Source organism: Hipposideros armiger, unplaced genomic scaffold (assembly GCF_001890085.2).
Source record: "Hipposideros armiger isolate ML-2016 unplaced genomic scaffold, ASM189008v1 scaffold_377, whole genome shotgun sequence".
Classification (NCBI taxonomy): Eukaryota; Metazoa; Chordata; class Mammalia; order Chiroptera; family Hipposideridae; genus Hipposideros; species Hipposideros armiger.
Genome location: NW_017731727.1, coordinates 1,329,448 through 1,351,872, shown reverse-complemented (window position 1 = coordinate 1,351,872; position 22,425 = coordinate 1,329,448). Strand labels below are relative to the sequence as shown.

The 22,425-nt window shown below is 36.2% G+C and overlaps 1 protein-coding gene across 6 annotated transcripts in view; it reads right to left on the bottom strand.

Moving 5' to 3' along the window:
• COL4A5 (collagen type IV alpha 5 chain) overlaps positions 1 to 22,425 on the bottom strand; it is a 256,477-nt gene that overhangs the window by 118,607 nt on the left and 115,445 nt on the right. For all 6 annotated transcript variants that reach the window (XM_019662461.1, XM_019662459.1, XM_019662464.1 and 3 more), the window contains one exon: positions 3,343 to 3,387. In XM_019662461.1, coding sequence (XP_019518006.1) covers positions 3,343 to 3,387 — 45 coding nt within the window. The remainder of the gene's footprint in view (positions 1 to 3,342; positions 3,388 to 22,425) is intronic.

Here is a 22,425-nt window from a genome sequence, read left to right as displayed (position 1 = left end):
TGCTACCATTTCATAAAAAGAGTAGTGACTCTAAACAATGAAAAGATAAACAAAAAAAACCCTAAAAGGATTACCTCTATGGGTAAGGAAGAAACAGAATGGGGAGATGGCAAGGATGGATGGGAAACATCTCTGACTATACCGTACCTTATAGAACAAAGTAAATTTTTTCAATAATTAAAAATTAAAAAGAGGTAAAAAGGAAATCATTCAAAATAAAAAACAACTGGAACCAATGAGCCTAATGTATTTCAAGTTATTGGCATAACCATACAGAGAAAATAATTACTTCAAGTGCCTTTAAAATTCATATTTTAACTACAATTCCTTAGTAAAATGAGTCAATTCAAAGGGGAAAAACAGCAAAGAAATAATTAATGGCATTTAAGAATTCTATTATCATTATTAAAATTGTTATTTCATTAATTTATATATAAATTGCTATTTTGAATCTAATATAGGCATATTGTAGGACAAAGGAAATAATAAATCATATTAATGTCATTAGGAATCAAGATTTTCACCTTAGGGAGAGAGAGGTGGCAAGGGAAGAGAATAAAGTATACGAAAAACGTTTTATTTTAAATTTCAGTTAGAAGTAATAATATGTGAATTCAAGATATTTTTTCTCCTAAAAATACATATTTCTGAACTCTGTCCACTGAAAAGGCATCAAAACAATGACAATTCCCATAGCAATGAAAACACCTAACATTCAGACTGTGGTATCAAAATCACATTTTTCACGAAAAAGAACCTGGAATCAGAGACATGGCCAATTACAGATCTGGAGAGGAAGTGTACAAAATAAGCCTGAAGGGTCTTGTATCAGAAAGCAAGGAAGTTATCAAAGACCAATAGGGTTTTCTCAAAAAGACACAGGATAGGGACCAGCTTGAAGGGGCTTCCACAGACAAAACATGTAAAAAGTTGGGCTTCAAAAAGAATAATGAGTACAACTGATTGAAACACATAACTTCCACATGTTTATAATGGTAACAAATTCAAAAAAACCTTTCTTGATCATCATTCTAAGTTGTTGGTATATCAATTCACTACTCTATTAGAATACCAGGTGATAAATTAGAATTCTAGCTAATAAATGAAGGATTTATAGAATTTTTTAAATCATCATTTTTGCAAATCTGAATTTAAAAATGGTTCTAGGCAATGATCATTAATGGGTGCTAAAACATTAGGTGAATATTGATGGGGAAATTTTTAATGGCAGGATCAGGCTCATATACCTGAGACAGCACTGATCAAACCTAGCATTAAAAAGTGAGATAGACAGACATTTGGGCCATAAAATGTAATTCAGTAGTAAGTACACAGCATGACCTATATTATTTTTCTATTTTCTTTAACCTTTTGCAGTACATTTACATACAGTAAAATGTGCAAATTTTAAGTGTATAACTTTCTTTATCCCCAGAGAATTTTCTAGTGCCTCATGCAAGGCAACCTCCAGTTTGCAAGAAATAAGGAACACAAGAACAATTTAAATGACATTGTGAGTAAACAATCAGCCAGACTCAGAATGTGGAACACAATACAATACAAATCACGCAGTTTCTCCAATGGTACAATAAAAGAGGCTTAAGAAAGATAGCAAGTAAATGCAACATGTGGAACTTGCTTGGATCTTGGTTTGAACAAACCTATTGTAAAAATACATCTTTGAGACAATTGAGGAAATCTGAATATGGATTGAGTATAAAAGTGTATTGAAAAATCACTGATAACTTTTTTGAGGTGTCATCATGATATAGTGGTTATGTAGTTATCAGAGAGACATACTGAAGTATTCATTTGTAGAATGAATGATGTGAGGGAGTTACTTGAAAATATTCCAAAAAAACATTGCTGGGGTATAGATGAAACATAGTTGTCAAAATGTTGATAATTTTTGAAGCTGAGTGATGGGTACAGGGGGTTTATTGTACTGTAGTCTCTGTGAATGCTTACAAATTTCCATAATAATAAGTCTTTTAAGATCTGCATATCAAGAGTGGCCTGTGAGCTGAGATCTGTGGATGCAGGGACTATAAGTTCACCTATTCCTAAGCACTTCTGAAGTTCTAAATGAGGGGCATTTCAGGCACTCCCAGACATTTGGAAATGGGAATTGATAGAATGGACAGTTCTTTTTTAGGGTCAACAGTGCTTAGGACATAGTTAATGGTAGCCAAAGCTATTATGAGATATGTTATGATTATTGTGATGAACTTTAATAGTATATCCATTCATTACAGAAAAAAACATTGAAATATGCCTGCTAAAATAAACTAAGGATTTTGAGGTTCTTCCCTGCTTTTCCAATACCTTACCCACACCATTCATAAATAGTATGTAAGGCAAGCTACCTGTTGTTAAGAAGTAGACAGCAAACTGAATTATTATGTAAACTTTGTACATCTACTAAATTTATAGAGCTCAAAGGATCATAATGTTTGTCTTTTTCATACATATAAACCTCCCATGTAGTTTATACTAAAATTAAAGGGTCATGGCAATCTATGAACACAGAATTTCAGAGCTAAATGGGACCTTGGAGATAGTATTCTCTCAGTCTCTAATTTAACAAATGAATAAACTGAGGCTCAGAAAAGTTAAATATAATTTTCCAAAGGCCAGTACTTTGCAAACTAGTTTCCACCTAATTAAAACACACATACACACACACACACACACACACACACACACACACACACTGAAATATATGTTAATCTAGTAGTTTTCCAGAAAAATTACACTAAATGTGCACTTCAAATTTGAGGCAAATTCTAATATCCAGAACATTAAAACTTGAAAAATCATACATCTTAGAACTGAGAAAATGTATTCATCCAAAAGTAGTTATTCTTTAACATAGTGGTTTAAACCATTGTTTCCCAGACTTACTTTCTTCAAGATACACAACGAAAATTATAATATGTGTACATAGTACACTGGGAGGGTATACAGCCTGAGGGACCAGCCCTCTGAACCCAGAGGATTGAAATTATCATACTAAATGGAAAGTTCTGGTTTAAATCACTTGTATGATATATATTTTTCATGAATTGGAAAAGTGTCAGAATTTATCACTTGCATAGTTCTTAACCATGAGCTACTTTAAAATGTTCTTACATTAGTTTATATACAGATCTGCATATGTTAAGATAACTATCAAAATGCGAAAGGCTAATTGTAGACATATATCAACTCTTACATTTAAATTTTTATAGACTATTTAGTTTCACTTCAATATGAGACTTTTCCAGTTGTCTCATAACACTTCATGTGCTTTTTCTCTGTTTTGATTAACAAAGTATTTGATATACAGCAAATATCACTTACTCTGATCCCTTTTGGTCCTGGTGGCCCTGCAACTCCATCATCACCCTGAAAAATACAACATATTTAGTTCTTTTTTTCCTTCGAAACAGCCCTCAAATCACTAATTTTAGGTTATAAAATAAGAGAGTTAAATTTTTGTGAACCTTTGTGAAAGTAAGAAATTTACATACCCAAGCACAAAGCATTTATTATTTTTGTTATTAAAACTGAAAGCACTGAGGTAAGTTATTATGATTAAAAATTAAGAAAGGCTTTCATTTACTGATAAGAAAACTGCTGACATGTAGAAGAAACTTTATACCTCTAAAGCTAATTATTAATCATGCTAGAAAACAAAAATGAAATAGTGGCATAGATATTCCCTAAATCATTCACGTATAAAGAATGTAAGAGCTGAAAATCTGAGCAATTTCTATATCATGCTACTCTGCTTGCCATCGTGGTAATAGTAGGATCATCTATGAGTACAAATATGTGTTGTTCTTGAGTTTGCTATTTTAAACTGTTGCATTTTTATAATTTTTAATTATTTTAATTATTTTTCCATTACTTTCAGATGTACAAAACAACATAATTATTGAACATTTACACACCTCACAGAGTGATAACCCCCCCACGCAAGTTTACTACCCCTCTGACATCGTACATAGCTATTACAATACTACTGACTATATTCCCAATGCTGTAGTTTACATCCTGTGACTATATAAATATATATTTAATTATAGTTGACATTCAATATTATTTTGTATTAGTTTCAGGTGTACAGCACAGTGGTTAAGCATTTATATAATCTATGAAGTGATCCCACGATAAGTCTAGTACCCATCTGACACCCTACATAACCTTTACATTATTGATTGTATTCACTATACAGTAAGTCCTCGGCTTACGAACAAGTTCCATTCTGGGAGAACATTCGTAAGTTGGATTCGTTCGTAAGTCTGATAAAGTGAGTCTTATACACATTTTACACACGTATACAATGTAAAGCCAATGGTTGAATGATTCATGTTATAAGAATGAGCAATGTCTACCATCTTTTCGCCTTGGTCTAATCTCTCAATTATTGGGTTGTCGGAAAAGTCATGATGCATTTTTGCAATGAAAAACATAGAAAAAATACGTCATGACTTTTCCGACAACCCAATATTTTCACTTTCGTTTCCATGGTTATTGCTTTGTGCTTCCTAGCAGTACCCTCCACATCACCACTGCTTTTCCTCTTGCTTCCGGACATCCTGGGTTCTGATTGAGCACTGTACTACTGTACACTATTGCACTGCACAGTAAGCACACAGCAGCACAACTGTGACAATGTCCGGCAGACACTAGAGTTACTTCCACGATGTGTTCGCATCTAGGAATGTTCTTAATGCGAGGTCCGTTCATATCTGTGAAAGTTCGCAACGCGAATGTTTGTTAAGTAGAGGACTTACTGTCCTTTATTTCACATCCCTGTGACTATTTGGTGACTATCAATTTGTACTTTCTAATCCCTTCACCTTCTTCCCCATCCCTCAACACTCCTCCCATCTAACAACCATCAGTTTTTTTCTCTGTGTCTATGAGTCTATTTCTGTTTTGTTTGCTCCTTCATTCTGTTCTTTAGATTCCACACATAAGTAAGATCATATGGAATTTGTCTTTCTCAGTCTGACATATTTCACTTAGCATACTATCTTCTAAGCCCATCAGTGTTGTTGCAAATGGCAAGATTTTATTCTTTTTTGTGGCAAAGTAATACTCCATTGTATAAATGTACCAAAATTTCTTTATCCAATCATCTATCAATGGGCATTTTGGTTGTTTCCATATCTTGGCTATTGTGAATAGCACGGCAGTAAACACAGGGGTGCACATATTTCTGCAAATTAGTGTTTTGGATTTCTTTGGATGAATACCAAGGAGTGGAATTGCTGGGTCATAAGGTAGTTCTATTTTTAATTATTTGAGGAACCTCCATATTGTTTTCCATAGTGGCTGCACAAACTTGAAATCCCACCAACAGTGCACGAGGGTTCCCTTTTCGCCCCATCCTCACCAACACTTGTTTGTTGATCTATTGATGATGGCCATTCAGACAATAGTGAGGTGGTATCTGATTGTAGTTTTTATTTGCATTTCGCTCATGATATTGAGCATTTTTTATATGTTTATTGGCCATTGGTATGTCCTTTTTGGAGAAATGTCACTTTATGTCATCTGCCCATTTTTTAATTGGGCTGTTTGTTTTTTTGTTATTGAGTTGTATGAGTTCTTTATATATTTTGGATATTAGCCCCTTATCTGAGGCATTTGCAAACATCTTCTACCACTCGGTTGGTTGTTGCTTTATTTTGTTGATGGTTTATTTTGCTGTGAATAATTTAATTGTTAACAATTTGTCCATTGTGTTTTTTTCCCCTTTTAAACAGACTTTATTTTTAGAGCAATTTTATATTTATAGGTTTTTTAAAAAAATAAATTGTGGATATTAACCCCTTATCAGATGTTATAATTGGAAAATGTCTTCTCCCATTCAGTAGGACGTCTTTTTGTGTTGATGGTTTCCTTTGCTGTGAAAAATTTTTTATTTTCATGTAATCCTATTTGTTTATTTCTTATTTTGTTTCCCTTGCCCGAGGGGGTATAACAGTAAAACGATTATTAAGGGTAATGACTCAGAGTTTACTTACTATATTTTTTCTAGGAGTTTTATGGTTTCAGGATGTACATTTATGTCTTTAATCCATTTTGATTTTATTCTTGTATATGTCATAAGAAGAGGGTCCAGTTTTATTTTTTATTTTTTTGCATGTATCTGTCCAGTTTTCCCAGCAACATTTATTAAATAGACTGTATTTACCCCAGTGTAAATTGTTGCTATCTTTGTCATAGATTAAATAAGCATGTATGCATGGATATATTTGTGGGCTCTCTATTCTGTTCCATTGATCTATTTGTCTGTTTTTATGCTAATACCATGCTGCTTTGATTACTATAGGCTTGTGATGTAATTTGGTATCAGGTAGTGTGCTATCTCCCACTTTATTCTTATTTCTCAGGATTGCTGTGGCTATTTGGGGTCTTTTATGGTTCCATATAAATTTTAGGATTATTTGTTCTAGTTTTGTTAAAAATGTCCTTAGTATTTTGATAGACATAGCACTGAATCTATAGATTGCTTTGGGTAGTATGGAAACTTAACTAGGTATATTAATTCTTCCTATCCATCAGCATGATACATGTTGCCACTTATTTGTATCTTCTTTAATTTCTCTCTTCAATGTCTTATAATATTCTGAGTACAAAGTTTTTACTTCCTTGGTTAAATTTATTCCTAAGTACTTTATATTTTTGATGCAATTGTAAATGGGACTGTTTTCTTAATATCTCTTTATGATAGTTTATTATTGGTGTATAAAATGCAACTGATATTTGAATATTAATTTTGTATCCTGCAACTTTATTAAATGCATTTATCAGTTCTAATAGTTTTTTGGTGGAATCTTTGGGGTTCTCTATACAGTATCATGTCATCTGCAAATAATGACAATTTTACTTCCTCCTTTCCTAGTTGGATCCCTTTTGTTTCTTTTTCTTGTCTGATTGCTGTGGCTAGAACTTCCAGTACTGTGTTGAATAATAATGGTGAAAGTGGGCATCCTTGTCTACTTCCTGATCTTAACGGGAATACTTTTTGCTTTTTCCCATTAAGTATGATGTTAACTATGGGTATGTCATAAATGGCCGTTATTATGTTGACAAATGTTCCCTCTATTCTCAATTTGCTCAGGTTTTTATCATAAATGGATGCTGGCTTTTGTCAAATGCTTTTTCTGCATCTATTGATATGACCATATGATTTATATTTTTCATCTTGTTTATGTGCTGTATCATGTTAATTGATTTGTAGATATTGAACCAACCTTGCATACCAGAAATGAATCCCGCCTCATCTTGATGTTTGACCTTTTTAATATATTGCTGAATTTGGTTTGTTAATATTTTGTTGAGAATTTTTGTGTCTATGTTCATTAGGGATAACAGCCTACAGTTTTCTTTTTTTGAACTATCTTTGTATGGTGTTTGGATCAGGGTAATAGTGACTTCATAAAATGAGCTTGGGATCATTCCCTCCTCTTGGATTTTATTGGAGTAGTTTGAGAATAGGTGTTAATTTTTTTATTGACTGTTAAAATTCACCTGTGAAGCCATCTGGCCCAGGGCTTTCATTTGTTTGGAGCTTATTGATTCGATATCATTGGTAGTAATCCATCTGTTCATTTTTTTTTCTTTCTTCTTGATTCAGCCTTGAAATATTGTATGCTTCTAGGAATTTATTGATTTCTTCCACACTATCTAATTTTTTGGCATATAGTTGCTTGTAGTATTTTCTTAATTTTTTTGTATTTCTGTGCTGTCGCTTGTCACTCCTCGTCTTTCATTTCTGATTTCATTTACTTGAGTCCTTTTTTTTTCTTTATAAGTCTTGTCAATTTGGTTTCTCTTTTCAACAAACAAGTTCTTGGTTTCATTGATCTTGTTTGTTTGGTTTTTTTGCCTCTGTTTCGTTTATTTCTGCTCTGATCTTTCTTACTTCCTTCTTTGTATTCTCTTTGGGTTTATTTTCCTCTTCTTTTTCCAGTTCCTTTAGTTATAAAGACAGACTTGATTTGAGATTTTCCTTGTTTCTTTATGTAGGCCTGCATTGCTATGAATTTCCTTTTTAGAACTGCTTTTGCTGTGTCCCATAGATTTTGGATAACTGTGCTTTCATTTTCATTTGTCTCAGGTATCTTTTGATTTCTTCCTTAATCTCATTAATGACACATTCATTATTTAGTAGCATGTTATTTGTTCTCCATGTGTTTGTGTGTTTTCAGATTTTTTCTTGTATTGATTTCTAGTTTCATACCATTGTGGTCAAAGTTGACGCCTGAAAGGATTTCAGTCTTCTTAATGGTACTGAGAGTTGTTTTGTCACCTAATATGTTGTCTATCTTGGAAAATGTTCCATGTGCACTTGAAAAGAATGTATATTCTGCTGCTTCAGGGTGAAATGCTCTAAAACTATCAATTAAATCCATCTTGTCTAGTGTGTCATTTATGCCTGCTGTTTCCGTGTTGATTTTCTGTCTGGAGGAGCTGTCCATTGATGTCAGTGAGGTGTTAAAGTCCCCTAATATGATTGTGTTACTGTTGATCTCTGCCATTATGTCCATCAATATTTGTTTTATATATTTAAGTGCATCGATATTTACTAGGGTTATGTCCTCTTGTTGGACTGATCCCTTTGTTATCATGTAATGCCATTCTTTGTCTTTTATTATAGCCTTCGTTTTAAAGTCTATTTTGTCTGATATAAGTATTGCTACTTCAGCCTTTTACTCATTTCCCTTTGTGTGAAATATCTTTTCCCATCCCCTTACTTTCACTCTGTGTGTATCTTTCTTTCTGAGGTGGGTTATGCATGGGTCATGTTTACTTATCCACTCAGTCACCATATGTCTTTTGAATGGATCATTTAATCTATTTACATTTAAAGTGATTATTCATAGGTACAGAATTATTGCCATTTTTTATTCATATTTATGATCTTTGATTTGTTTTTTTTTATTGTTTTTGTTGTTGTTTTCTCCTTTCTCCTGCTTAAAGAAGTCCTTTTAACATTTCTTGTAATACTGGCTTGGGGGTAATAAATTCCTTTAGCTTTTTCTTATCTGGAAAACTCTGTATCCCTCCTTCAATTTTGAATGATACCATTGCTGGGTAGAGTAGTCTTGTTTGTAGTCCCGTTTTTCATCACTTTGAATATTTCCTGCCACTCCTTTCTGGCCTGCAAAGTTTTTGTAGAAAAAATCAGCTGACAGTCTTATGGGAGGTCCTTGGAAGTAACTAGTTGTCTTTCTCTTGCTGCATTTAGGATTGTGTCATTGTCTTTTACTTTTGGTATTTTAATTCTGATGTGTCTTGGTGTGGGCCTCTTAGGATTCATCTTGTTTGGGACTCTCCATGCTCCCTGAACTTGTATGTTTGTTTCCTTCACCAAGTTAAGGAAGTTTTCAGTCATTGTTTATTTAAATAGGTACTCAATCCCTTGCTCCTTCTCTTCTCCTTCTGGTACTACTATGAAGTGAATGTTGTTGTGCTTGACGATGTCTCACAGGTACCTCATACTATCTTCATGGTTTATTTTTTTATTTGTTGTTGTTGTTTTAATTGGGTGTGTTCTACTACCTTGTCTTTTAAATCACTGATTCTATCCTCTGATTCATCTAATCCACTATTGATTCCTTCTAGTCTAGTCTTTGTTTCAGTTATTGCATTTTTTATTTCTGAAAGGTTCTTTTTAAAGTTTCTATGTCTTTCTTTATGCTTGCTATGTCTGTGTTGAAATTTTTACTAAGTTCCTTAAGTGTTCTTATAATCAGTATTTTAAACTCTGTCTCTGGTAGTATGGTTGCCTCCATTTCATTCAGTTCCATATCTGGAGTTTTCTTCTGTTCTTTTATTTGGGACATGTTATTTTGTTTCCTCATTCCTGCTTCCACTCTGTGTTAGTTTCTATGTATTACATAGATCTCCTATGTCTCTCAGTCTTTGCTGAGTGGCCTTATGTAGTATGTGTCCTGTGTAGTTCAGTTGTGCAGTCTCCCTCAGTTTCTGTGTGTGTGTTCCAGAAGTGTCCCTTGTGTGTTGTGCGTGTTCTCCTGTTGCAGTTGAGCCTTGATTGTTTTTAGTGTGTCAGTACGTGAGGCTGACTCCCACGAGAATTAACTGTGAAGTCTGGCTATGCCCACAGTGTATGAGCTACTGTGTGGGGTTTGACCTTTTGAAGAAGGCTTCACCCCTGTGGGCTCTAGTGCCTGTTGAGATCCCCATTTGGATGTGCCACTTGTTGGTCAAACATGGTAGTGCTTTAATGTGGTCTGAAGCTGGCCTCTGGGTGTGTGTTTTCTGGTGTCTCTTGGGCAGGGGCCCCATGCAGGGAAATTTCAGCCTTGCCTGTTACTGGTCTGTGGCTCCCTCATAGGTCCCTCAAAGATATATATGGTTGGCTGCTGCCTCTGGTGGACTTTGAGGCATGTGTGGGTACCCTTGCTGTGAACTGAGGTTGGCTGCCACCAGCATTGTTCCTGAGGCAGCTTAGCAAAAGAATCAGGGCCCCCTAGGCTTATTACCACCCACCAGCTGTCTGTAAGACTCAGCTATTGTAAGAGCCTCATTAGGTTTGTGTCCCAGGCTGCGTGACCTGGTGTTGAGAGTATCCTCGACGAAGCAGCACTAGCTGGGTGGGGTGCAGTTCACAAGACATGAACTGTGGTTTTTACAAAGTTAATGCAGATTCAGTTCTTATGCCAGTGCTCAGCCTGTGACCACCATGTACAGCACCCTGACGACACTGTAGCCAGCCACTGCCTTAGGCTTGCAAATCCCCAAGAGCTGCCTCCTAGTGACTGTGGCACACTTTTTGGGTCACTGTCCATCAATAAAATCTTCCCAGGCTGTTGTGGATTTTCTGCTTCTGTAAAAGACCTCTGCAGTTTGAGGGGTGGGGCTGGCCACCTGGCGACCAGTGGGCGCCTGGCAATGCAGCTCTAGGTGGGTGGGGCAGAGTTCCAGGGAGCTAAGGAGTGTGGTCAGTGGTTTCTACAAAGTCAATGCAGTCTTGGCTTCCACACTGGTGCTGGGCCTGTGACTACCCCGCTAAACTGCCCTGAGAACACTATGGCCAGCCACACCCCATCTCAGGTCTGCCACTGTGCATCTCTGCTTTGGCACAGGTGTTGGGTTACCACCCACCAGCAAACATTTCCCGGCCCTCTGCTTTGTTTCATAGGGCACTTTCTGCTGGCAAAGCTTAAGAATAAACAAGAAAGAATCACATACTTTCCTCTCTAGCTTCTGCTGTAGATACCATGCAAAAGAGGCTTCCCACAAGTGTTAATTTACCCATTTCTAGTTACAATTGCTTTACTAGGAATATAGAGTCTTGTCTAAATTTTTATTAATTAGTTTCTTTTAAAGATGAAATAAAACCATATTCTGTTCTAAAAGGCAGGAATTTCAGTGGAATATATAGCTAGTAGGCCACTGCCTGAGGCTTTAGATAACTTTTATTCAACTGGGACATACTGCTTTATACAAGTGGTTTTCAAACTACTCAACGCACAGCCCTAGAGGTTCCACTGGAGGTTTTCCATGCTTATGTCACAGCCCTCCTTCAATAAGATGCCTGTTTTATGTGGAACATCTACAAAGAGTTTCATTTTGAGAAGTAGTTACCCGTGTATTAGTTTCCTATGCTGCTGTTACAAGTTACCACAAAATGTTGTAGCTTAAAAGAACACAATCTTACAGTTTTGGAATCCAGAAGTATGACAGGGATTTCAGTGGCAGAGCTCTGTTACTTTCTGAAGGTTTGAGGGGGAGAATCCATTTCCTACCTTTTTTCGAGCTTCTGGAATCACCAGAATTCCTCAGCACATGACCCTCTTCAAATTTCAAAGCCAGCAATGTCTGACTGAGTCCAATATTGATCACTCTGACACTTGCTCCTCTGCCTATATCTTCCACATTTAAAAGACCCTGGTGATTACACTGGGCCCACCCAAATAACCTAGAATAATCTTCCTAGTTTAAGACCAGCTGATTGGCAACTTTAATGCTATCTGCAATCTTAATTTCACTTGCCTATGTAACCTAACATTCACAGGTTCTAGGGATTAGGTCATGGGTATATTTAGGGGTGAGCATTATTCTGCCTACCATACCTTGCTTTGAAAAAAGATTAATATTCTACTCTTTCCACAACAGATGCATCTCTAAAAAAAATCAAGTAAATCTAATTCTATTTAAAAATGACCAGGAAATCATTTTCTCAATGAATCTTTTTGTGTCTTTCCATTAAAGGCAATAATAAGTCAAGGGTGCTTTAAGGTTGTACTGGCTGTACTGACCAACATGGTGAGATAAGAGAGAAATTAGAGGTATAAAAATTGGAAAGGATGAGGCAAAACTACAACTATTTACAAATAACATGATTGTACGCATGGAAAACCAAAGATAATTAAATGTAAAATTACTATAGTCAATAAGATAACTGTATAAAAATTAATATGAAGAAATCAATAGCTTTCATATATATTAATAACTACCATTTAGAAAATAAAATAACAGAAAATATGCAATTTACAATAGCAAAAAATACAAAATATTTAGGAATGAACTTAAGAAATGTACAAGATTCATAAGAAGAAAAGTTTAAAAAAACTTGTGAGATTGAAAAGGAAGACTTGAGCAAATGGAAAGGCAATATGTTCTTGTATAATAGGATTCAACATAAAAAAGTCAATTCTTAACAAATTTAGTTACAAATTTGATACAATAAAATAATGCAAGTTTTTTTTTCCACTGGGCAAAGTGATTCTAATTTCATATGGAAAAATAAATAAGCAAGAACACTTAGGAAAATTCTGAAGCATAAAACAAACAAACAAACAAACAAAGAAAAAAACAATGAGGGGACACTAGCCCTGGCAGATGTAAAAATATAGCATAATATGTCAATAATTCACATAGTTTGGTTCTGATGTTTGAATAAACAGACTAATGGAAGACTATGGATGATTCATAAACAAGTCCATATACTCATATGAATTTGGTATATAATGAAATTAGCATTTGAAATGAGTAATACAAATTATATTGGCACACACTTGTGAAGACATCAGGAAAAAAATAAAGGTGGAAACTACATCACAAACCATACACACACTAGAATAAATTAGAAATGGGTAAAATTTTGTTTATTTATTATTTAAAGATTTTTATTAAAATATAGTTAATTAGGGCAGCTGGGTGGCTCAGTTTGTTAGAGCGCATGCTCTTAACAACAAGGTTGCCAATTCAATGGAAGCATGGGATGGTGGGCTGCACCCCCCTGCAACTAAATTGAAGGACAACGACTTGACTTGGAGCTGATGGGTCCTGAAAAAACACACTGTTACCCAATAAAATAAATACATAATAAATAAAACTAATTAATTAAAATGTAGCTAACATACATTATTATATTTCAAGTGTAAACCATGCTTATTCAACATTTATATACCTAAATAAGTGATCACCATATAGTCACAGAGATGTGAAATACAGTATGGGGAATACAATCAATAATATTGTAAAGACAATGGAGGGTGTCAGAGGAGTACTGGACTTATCAGGAGGATCACTTCATAGACTATATAAATGCCTAACTACTGTGCTGTACACTTGAAATTAACATAAAATAATATAGAATATCAACTATAATTACATATATATTTATATATATATATACACATACATATATATATATTCACAGGATGTGAAGTACAGCAGAGGGAATATAGTCAATGGTATTGTAATAGCTCGGTACGATGTCAGATAGATAGTAGATATTTTGGGGTTATTACTTTGTGAGGGGTGTAAATGTCTAATGATTATGTTGTTTTGTACACCTGAAACTAATAAAAAATAGAGAATACATCATCAGATAAGTCCAGCAACCATCTGACACCGTACCACGCTATTGTAATATTGTTGACTATCTTCCCTATGCTGTACATTACATCCTCATGACTTATTTGTTTTACACCTGGAAATATGAAGTTCTTATTCCCCTTCAGATTTTAGCCCCCTTTAAAAAATTTTTAATTACAGTTGACATTCAACTATTTGATATGAATTTCAGGTGTACAGCATAGTGGTTAAATATTTATATAATTTAAGAAGTGATCACCCTGACTAGTCTAGTACCCAACTGGCACTATACATAGTTATTACCATATTATTGACTATATTCCCTATGCTTTATTTTATATTCCTAAGACTACTTTGTAACAACCAAACATATACCTGACAAAATAGACTTTAAAACAAAGTCTATAACAAGTGAACAAGAATGACCCACTAATCTCGCTTCTAGGTATTTATCCAAAGAAACCCAAAACGTTACTTTGAGGGGATTTGTGCATCCATATGTTCATTGCAGCATTGTTTACAATGGCCAAGATGTGGAGGCAGCCTGGGTGTCATCAATGGATGAATGGATAAAGAATAGGAGGTACATAAATACAATGAAATATTGCTTACCCAAGCAAGGGAATAGGGTCTTGCCATCTGTGGTGTCATGGATGGGACTGGACAGTATTGTGCTGAGTGAAGTCAGACAGAGAAAGACAGAGGCAATGTGATTTCGATTGTATGTATGTGGAACCTAAAGAAAAAAATAAACAAACAAAACAAAAAGAAACAACTCACAGATACAGAGAATATGTTGATGGTTGCCAGACGGGAGGGGAGTTGTGGTGGGCAAAAAAGGGGAAGGGACTAAGAAGTACAAATTGGTCATGAAAAGGTAGGGTAGAGCATAAGAAATATAGTCAATAATATTGTAATATCTATGTATGGTGTCAGATGGGTGCTAGATTTATTGGGATGATAGATGAGAGGGGAGTTGGGGGAAGGGTGAAACAGTTGAAGGCATTAAAAAGTATAAATTGGTAGTTACAAAATAGTCATAGGGATGTAAATGAAAGCAAAGGGAAGATAGTCAATAATATGTTAGTAGCTATGTATAGTGCCAGGTAGGTACTAGTCAGGGGGAAGACTTCTTAAATTATATAAATGTCTAACCGCTATGCTGTATACAAATGTCAATTGTAATTGGAAAATTAAAAAGGGGGTGAAGCTGAAGAGGGATAAGAGTTTCAAATTTCTAGGTATAAAACATATAAATCATGGGGATGTAATGTACACCAGAGGGAATATAGTCAATAATTTTATGGTAGTGTGGTATGATGTCAGATAGTTGTTGGACTTATCATGGTGACCACTTCTTAGGTATAAAAATGTTGAGTAACTATGGTGTACACCTGAAACTGAAATGATACTGCATGTTAAGCTACATTTTAATATAAATCTTAAAAAAGCAAAAGACTTAAGACTGGTAAGCTTGGTAGGGGCATTTGATGAAGCAACTTTATGCTCTACTTAGGAATCAACACTTGACTCTAAATAGTGGAAGCCAGTGAAGACTTTTGTTCAAGATACATAGTAAAAGAATCTGATGCATACAAAACTCAAGAGAAATGAGATTTGCCTCCTCTGGTTCTTCCAGCCTTTCTTTATGTACCTTCATTATACAAAGTACACTCCAAAAAAATAAATAAATAAATAAAAATAAAGTCTATTTTGTCTGGTGTAAGTGTTGCTACCCCAGGTTTTGTTGTTGTTGTTGGTTTCCATTTTCATAAAATATCTTTTTCCATACCTTTATATTCAGTCTGTGTCTTTCGATCTGAAGTGAGTCTCTTGTAGGCAGCGTATGCAAGGGTCTTGTTTTCTTTTGCATTCAGCCATCTAATATTTTAATTGGAACATTTAATCCATTTACATTTAAAGTAATTTATATCAACATGTAGTTATTGCCATTTTATTATTCATAATTTTATGTGGCTTTTTATTTGTTTTAAGTAAGTCCTTCTACCATCTCTTGTAATACTGGTTTGGTGGTAATCAACTCCTTTATCTTTTTCTTGTCTGGAAGCTCTTTCTCTGTCTTTCACCTCTAAATGATAGCTTAGCTGGGTAGAGTAATCTTGGTTGTAAGTCATCACTTTTCATCACTTGGAATATTTCATGCCAATCATTTCTGGCCTGAAAAATTGTGTTGAGAAATTAGCTGATAGTCTTATGGGAGCTCCCTTGTAGGTAACTAACTGCTTTTCTCTTGCTGATTTTAAGATTATTTCCTTGTCTTTAACCTTTGGCATTTTAATTATGATCCATCTTGTTATGGGCTTGTTTGAGTTCATCTTATTTGGGACTCTCTGTGTTTCCTAGTCTTGTATGTCTATTTCCTTTGCCAGGTTAGGGACATTTTCCATCATTATTTCTTCAAATGGGTTTTGAATTCGTTGCTCTCTCTTCCCCTTCTGATATCCCTGTGATGTGAATGTTGGTACGTTTGATGTTGCACAAAGGTCCCTTAAACTATACTCATTGTTTGGATTCCTTTTTCTTTTCACTGTTCTGATTGAGTGTTTTCTACTACAATAACTTCTACATCATGGATCAATCCTCTGCTTTATCTAATCTACTGTTGATTCCCTCTAATGTATTATTCATTTCCACTATTTTAGTCTTTATTTCTAATTGGTTCTATTTTATTTTTTCTATCTCCAAGTTTATGTTTCCTGTCTCTTTGCTGAAGTCCTTAGCGAGATCACTGAGCATCCTTATAACCAATGTTTGGAACTCTGAGTCTGGTAGATTGCTTGTCTCCATTTTGTTTAACTCTTTTCTTGGAACTTTGTTCTGTTCTTTCATTTGGGACATGTTTCTTTGTCTCCCCATTTTGGCTGCCTCCCTGTGTTTGTTTCTATGTATGAGGTAAGGCTGCTATGTCTAGCGGTGTTAGTAGAGTGGCCTCATGTAGGAGGTGTGCTTTGGGACCCAGTGGCACACTCTCCTTTGTCACCTGAGCCAGGTGCTCCAGGTGTGTCCCTTGTGTAGGCTGTGTGTGTCCTCCTGTCGTAGTTGAGCCTTGGTTGCTGTTTGCATGTCAGTTGGAGGTACAGACCCTTGGGCTGATTGGTTGTGAGGACTGGCCATGACTTCAGTGGAGGAGGTATTGTGCAGGTGCTGACCCTATGGAGCAGGATTCACTTTAGCAAGGCTCTGGTGCAGGCCCAGGCTTTCCTTTGGGTGGTGGTCCTTGGAGGTGGTGGAGTAATACTCTAGCTCTGGTCTGAAGTTGGCTACCAGGTGAGCCAGCCCCAGGATCTCCTGGGAGGGTACCCACTGCAGGCCAAGTTCAGCCACAGCCTATGTTCTGCCTGGGGCCACCTGGCATGAGTACAAACAAATCCAGAGACGGCCACCACCTGTGCTGGATTTGGAGGTACCTCGAAAAGCAAAGTTGCAAATGCAGGCTGGCTGCTGCTAGTGCCAGCTTTAGGGCTGCTCAGCAGGAGGTATGGAACACGTTGAAACCAGATGCTGCTTGTTTGGGCTTTGTCATCCTTTGGGAGATTTTAAGAAAGTCTAAGCATGAGCCAAGATAGGCCATTTGTATGGAAAAGCCACTTGACATGGCTTGGGTAGACAAGCAAGTTGGGTGGGGTGGGGTCTCAGGGAATCACCACGGCGGGGTGGACAAACGATGTTAGTCATGTTGATGGAGACTCAGATATGGTGGCTCCCACTTATGCAGACAAGGAGGGTGAAGGCTCAACAAAAAATGGATCCTGACAGAACTTCTGTCTGGGAGAAAGCTCCCCCTTCAGCCCTTGCTCTGAAGCCAGACAACTCAGTTCATCCCCATATATCCCTGACACCTTTCAAGCTGCTGTCCCAGCACTGGAGCTCAGAGTGAGTGAGTCCATCAGCAAGTAAGTCCATATGTGGGCCTTAAAGAGTATTGCCTGGGAGCCTAGCCGCCCTCCTCTCACCCCGCCATAATCTCCACTGTTTTTAACAGCCAGAAATTGTGGGGACTTCTCTTCCCAGCACTTGAACACTGTGCTGTGGTTCTTGATGTGGATCTGGGACCCTTCGCTCCTCCAGGTGAGTCCTCTGCAGCCAAGATACCCCTACCGATTTATAATGGTCATACGTGGATGTGTGACAAGCCCATTCAGGGTCTCTATCCCTGCTACTAGTCTCAAGGGGGATTCTTCTATATGTTCTTGGTTGTAGGACTTCGGTTCAGCTAGGCTTCAAGCGATTCTCCATGATGGCTGTTCTGTAGAATAGTTGTAATTTTGATGTTGTCAGAAATGGGTAAAATTTTTACATGTATAAAATGAAACTACTAAAATACTGAAAGAAAACATGTGAGAATTATTTCATAATCTTTCAGTGGGGGATGTATATCCTATTCAAAATCCAAAAGTCATAAAAGACCCCTGATAAACACACAGAGACACATAATCACACACACACATGCACATACCCAGCAAAGGCAAATAAACTAGGAGGAAATAACTGCAACTCACAACACAAGGGTTAATCTCCCTGCTATATAAACAGAATATTGAAATATGTAAACACCAACAATCTAGTAGAAAAATGGGCAAATGATATGAATAGACAGTTCATAGAAAACACAACTGATTCTGAGACCTGTGAAAGATACTTAATATCACTCTTAATAAGAGAAATGCAAACTAAAAGTACATTCAGAGACCATTTTTCATCTATCAGTGTGCCAAAAATCCAAGTTTAATAATAAAGTTGGTGAATGAATAAATCATACAAGTTCTTGGGGGGGCAATATCCACAAAAATATATAAATATATATACCATCTGATCTAGCAGTACCACTTCTAGTAATTGTATAAAAATAATCCCTTATTAGGGAAAGGCAATCTATTAAAATTGTATATCTTAGTGGCACTGCTTGTAGTAGCAAAAAATTGAAAACTACCTAACTGACCATTAGTAGGGGACTGGTTTAATAAATTATGGTTTATACACACAATGAAATACAATGCAGCTAAAAAAAGTAATGAGGACGTTTTGTATATACTGATATGGGATGTCTACAATGTATACTAAGTGAAAAACAAAGGTTAAAGAATTTGTTAAACATATTACCATTTCATAAACAAAAGGAGATAAAAGTGTGTCACTGTGTATATATGCATGTATATGCCTGTATTCAGGGACTGATAATTAAGTTCGAAAGCTTTTTGCAACAATGTTGCTGACCATTTTTTGATATCAGAGGGATTATTCATTATGAATTTGTACCAACTGGACAGTTAACCAAGTTTACTATTTGGAAGTGATGAAAACGCTGTGTGAGAAAGTTAGACAACCTGAACTTTCCACCAATAATTCATGGGTCTTGAATCACAACAATGCACCAGCTCAAATGGCACTGTCTTTGGGGGAGTTTTTAGCCAGTAAAGAAATAACTGTATTGGGACACCCTCCCTACTTCCCTGATCTGGCCCCCAATGACTTCTTTCTTTATTCAAAGATAAAGGAAATATTAAAAGGAAGACATTTTTGATGACATTCAGGACATCAAGGGTAATAGGATGACAGCTCTGATGGCCATTCCAGAAAAAGAGTTTCAAAATTGCTTTGAAGAGTGGACTAGGTGCTGGTGTCAGTCAATAGCTTCCCAAGGGTAGTGCTTCGAAGGTGACTGTAGTGATATTCAGCAATGAGATATGTAGCAATTTTTCTAGGATGAGTTTGCAAACTTAATCGTCCTACCTCATATATACATATATAATTTTTATGTGATTACTTTTATATATGAGTATACAGATTAAAGAATAACCCTATAAAATTTTTTATTTACTATATATATATATATATATATATATATATATATATATTAACATATACACATATACCAGAATTCCCGATTGCATACTACATATTAATTCAGCAATGTTGGGAAGCATGAATTCATACTGGAGACAGACCAACAAAGTGCTTCAAATGCAGAATCCAAAAGTTTAGAATACAGGGCCAGCCGAGTGGCGCATTGGTTAAGAGCTGGCTTGGGATGCCAGAGGGCCCCAGTTCGGATCCCACATATGAGGGCCAGTGACACTGCCCTCTACAGCTAAGATGCTGAACAACAGCTCAACCTGGAGCTGGGCTGCCATGAGTCGCCAGAGACTGCGTAGGCTGCAGCCCCTGTGGCAGTGGGTTGCCATGGGCTACCGTGTGTAGCCGGCAGCCAGCGTGAGCAGCCGTTCAGAAGCTGGCTACTCATCTGCATCGCCTGGGAAAAGCGCAATGATGGTGCCAACTTGGGCCAGCAACATCCTCCACAACTAGACTGAAGAACAAAAGGACAGCAACTTTTCTGTTCCCCTTCCCCAATTCCCCAATAAAAATCTTTAAAAAAAAGTTTAGAATACAGTCAAATCTTCTAATTTTATAGATATTGAAATGGTATCACAGCAAAAGATTCTACTGCTTTTGAAATTTAAACTGCATACAACCACACCTTTAAAAATTATCATACTGTTATAGAATAGTCTCAGTTAGTGCTAAATTATTCCAAAGGAATTCTGGTGTAGATAACTTTTTTTAATCTGACACAATCTTCTGACACAATCTTTATTAAACTATTACCTCTCAGCAAGTATGGTGTACAAGAAACTCAGTGTCTAATCCCAGGTAAACTCACATGCAAGAAATGTACCTTTATTTTTCTATGGTTTCTTATTATACTGGACCTGATGAGTTGCCACAGTTGGACTCTTAATTTCTATTTCAAAGCACCCATTTTACTAACATGGCTGAAATTTAATCTCAATTGGAGTTCCTGCCTCATTTTCAAATGACTGTGCTTAAGTTATGGAAAGCTTAAGCAGTTAGAAGGTGTTGAGGGGTGGGACAGTCTAGTCCAGGCTAAAATTCATTGAGAGGTTCCATGTCAATAGTTTGCATGATTTGCTGCTGATTTAGTACTCAACTACATCCACTGGACTCTTTCACATCTCTCTGCGACTTTTATGCCACTCAAGGTTGCACAAGAGATATTCTGATGCTTCTGCACCTGATTGTACATAGGGAAATCTCTTAAACGCTACATCTACTTAAATTCTATGCAATCAATTAAGAGTCTTGCTTTTTCCTCAGTGTGAAGATTTACTCAGGAAATTTAGAACAGGTCCCTTCTTTTCCCAAATCTAAGAAAACCAACTCGATGTATTGCCACTTCCCCAGAGATCATGCTCAACCATACCCCTACAATCTAGGCTCTGATATAAGTAAGTGTTAAAAAGTATTTATGGATTTAAATAATTTCCCCCCTTTGTTTGGGAGGACTATCTAGTTAGTATCCATTTGATTACCTTAATACTATAATAATAATATGTACCAATATTCATTTTAGAAATTAGGAATAAAAAGGTTTTTAAATCACTTTCCATTCCAGGCAAATGAACAGAATTGGCCCTCTCATATATCAGTTCACCAGTCTACCAAATACAAATGGTAAAGGGTAATGAGCCAAAAGAAATTTTAAAAAGAAACAAAAATTTCTTCCAATCCTAAAATTTTTATTACCTCTTGCCTTCCCTATCTTAACAAGCACATAAGATGCTATCGTTGCTCATGGTGTTGGAGAAACTGCCCACATTGCAGTCAATAGGGAAAAGTCTCACCTGATAAGACAGCAGCACCTAGGATCCATGAGCCTGGATATGGGAGAGGAAGGGTGTATGGATCTATTCTCTCACTTGCCCTCCAACAGAATAACCTGTGTAACTCTCACTTTGCCAAATGCATTGATACACCTGTTCCAGGTAGTTGTCATCATTCTAAATTTGACAAACTGCTGTATACGAAGGTGTGACAATTAAGTTTGTGAACTTTTGGCAGTGATGTTGCTAACCTTTTTTTTTTATATATCACAGGGGTTATTCATTATGAATTTGAACCAACTGGACAGTTAACCAAGTTTACCATTTGGAAGTACTGAAAAGGCTGTCTGAAAAAGTTAGACAACCTGAACTTTTCACCAACAATTCATGGCTCTTGTATCACAACAATGTACCAGCTCACACGACACTGTCTATGAGGAAGTTTTTAGCCAGTAAACAAATAACTGTATTGGAACACCCTCCCTACTCACCTGATCTGGACCCAATGACTTCTTTCTTTACCCAAAGATAAAGGAAATATTGAAAGAAAGACATTTTGATGACATTCAGGACATCAAGGGTAATAGGATGACAGCTCTGATGTCCATTCCAGAAAAAGTTACAAAGTTGCTTCAAAGGGTGAACTAGGTGCTGGTGTTGGTGCATAGCTTCCTAAGGGGAGTGCTTTTTTTAAAAATTCTTTTTTATTATGAAATACACATATATAGAATTAGTTTCAGCTTTACAACACAGTGCAACAGTTATACTTTTTACCCCTTGAAGTGACAACCCCCCTCCCCTAATCCGCTGCCCCACTTCCCCCGAATATCATACATATCTATTTCAAATCCCTTGATTCCACTCCCACACTATACTCCACATCCCATGACTATATATATATATATATATATATATATATATATATATATAT